This window comes from Parambassis ranga, chromosome 21 (genome assembly GCF_900634625.1).
Source record: "Parambassis ranga chromosome 21, fParRan2.1, whole genome shotgun sequence".
Lineage (NCBI taxonomy): Eukaryota > Metazoa > Chordata > Actinopteri > Ambassidae > Parambassis > Parambassis ranga.
In genome coordinates this window covers 712,345-714,844 of record NC_041041.1, presented here as the reverse complement: position 1 = coordinate 714,844, position 2,500 = coordinate 712,345, and the positions used below count along the sequence as shown (strand labels likewise).

Sequence of the window (2,500 nt, the reverse complement as noted above, 5' to 3'; positions counted from 1 at the left end):
ATGCTGTATTTGGTTTACCGCCAAACATGTCCTCTGCTGTTGTGTCCAAATAATTCAATTTTGCACTCAATCTGTCCAAAGCACATTATTCCAGAAGTCCTGGTCTTTGTCAACTTTATCTCTGGCAAATGTCAGTCTGGCCTTGATGTTTCTCTTGGAAAGCAAAGGTTTCCTCCTTGCACACCTCCATGCAAGTTAAAGTTGTACAGTCTCTTTCTGATTGTAGAGGCATGTACTTCTACATCAACAGTAGCCAGAGCCTGCTGTAGTTCTCGAGATGACACTTTAGGGTTTTGGAGACCTCTTTTAGCATCTTGCGGTCTGCTCTTGGGGTTGAACTTGCTGGGGCGACCAGTCCTGGGCATGTTGGCAGTTGTTTTGAAAGCCCTCCACTTGTAGACTATCTTCCGGACAGTGGAATGGCTGATTTCAAAATCTTTGAGATCTTTTTAAATCCCTTCCCAGACTCATAGGCTGCTACAATCTTTTTCTGAAGTCCTCTGACAGCTCTTTTGCTCTCACCATGGTGCCTCACTCTCACTTCAACAGTCAGGAGCACACCAAACTAAATGTCTGAGGTTTAAATAGGGCAAGCCTCATTCAACATGCAGAGTAACGATCTACTAATTATGTGCACCTGGTGTGATATACCTGTGTGAGATCTGAGCCAATTTAAGAGGGAATACATGTGAGGGTGTCCTATCTTTTTCCTCAGTTAGAATAGGCATTTTTGTAGAATGACATTTACAGAAGATCTTGAAAAGACTTTCTTCAGTTTTCATTGTTTAGTTTGATTACTTAATCTCTCTGTATTGTTGAAACGGAGATTAAATAACCATTTATTAAAAAATGTTACAAAAAAACCACATGCTTTCAAAGGGTGTCCTAAATTTTTTTCACATGACTGTACAAACACGCACACACAGACACACACATACAGACACTGAATCTGTATGTGTGTGTCTGTGTGTGTGTTGTATGTATGTGTGTCTGTGTGTTTGTATTGTGTGTCTGTGTCAGAAACACATACAGACAGACAGACACACAGACACACACAGGCACACACAGACACACACACACAGACACACACACACACACATACATACACACAGACAGACACACACAGACACACAGACAGACACACATACATACAAACACGCACACACAGACACACACACAGACACACAGAAACACACACACACACACAGACACACATACATACAAACACACAGACCGCACACACACACACCACACACACAGACAGACAGACAGACAGACACACACACACAGAAAAACACATACAAACACAGACACACACACAGAGACACATACATACAGACACACACACACACAGAAAAACACATACAAACACACAGACACACACACACAGACACACACAGACAGACACACAGACAGACACACAGACACACAGACAGACACAGACACACAGACAGACACATACACACAGACACACATACATACAAACACGCACACACACACATACATACAAACACACACACACATACATACAAACACGCACACACAGACACACACATACAGACACTGAATCTGTATGTGTGTGTCTGTGTGTGTTTGTATGTATGTGTGTCTGTGTGTTTGTATTTGTGTGTCCGTGTCAGAAACACATACAGACAGACAGACACACACACACAGACACACACAGGCACACACACAGACAGACACACCACAGACACAGACACTGAGTCTGTGTGTTTGTATTTGTGTGTCTGTGTGTCACACACACACAGAGACACACAGACACACACACACACATACATACACACAGACACACACACAGACACACAGACAGACACACATACATACAAACACGCACACACAGACACACACACAGACAGACACACACACACATACACAGACACACATACATACAGACAGACAGACACACACACAGAAAAACACAAACACAACACAGACACACACACAGACACACTACATACAGACCACACACAACACAACAGACACACAAACAGACACACACACACACACACACAGACAGACACACACAACACACACAGACACACACACACACACAGACACACATACATACAAACACACAGACACACACATACAAACACACACACACAGACACACATACATACAAACACACAGACACACACACACATACAAACACACAGACACACACATACAAACACACAGACACACATACATACAAACACACAGACCGACACACACACACACACACACACACACACAGACAGACAGACAGACACACACAGAAAAACACATACAAACACACAGACACACACAGACACACAGACACACATACATACAAACACACAGACACACATACAAACACGCACACACACACACACACATACAGACAGACACACAGAAACACACATACATAAAGACAGACACACACACACATACATACAACACGCGCACAACAGACACACACATACAGACACTGAGTATGTGTGTGTGTTTGTATTTGTGT

General features: G+C 42.9%; 1 protein-coding gene across 1 annotated transcript in view; it reads left to right on the top strand.

Annotated features, from left to right (window-relative positions):
* Nucleotides 1-577, top strand: part of fer1l6 (fer-1 like family member 6) — a 29,780-nt gene extending 29,203 nt beyond the window's left edge. The window contains exon 43 of the mRNA XM_028394440.1: nucleotides 466-577. Coding sequence (XP_028250241.1) covers nucleotides 466-577 — 112 coding nt within the window. The remainder of the gene's footprint in view (nucleotides 1-465) is intronic.
* Nucleotides 578-2,500: the final 1,923 nt, after the last annotated feature.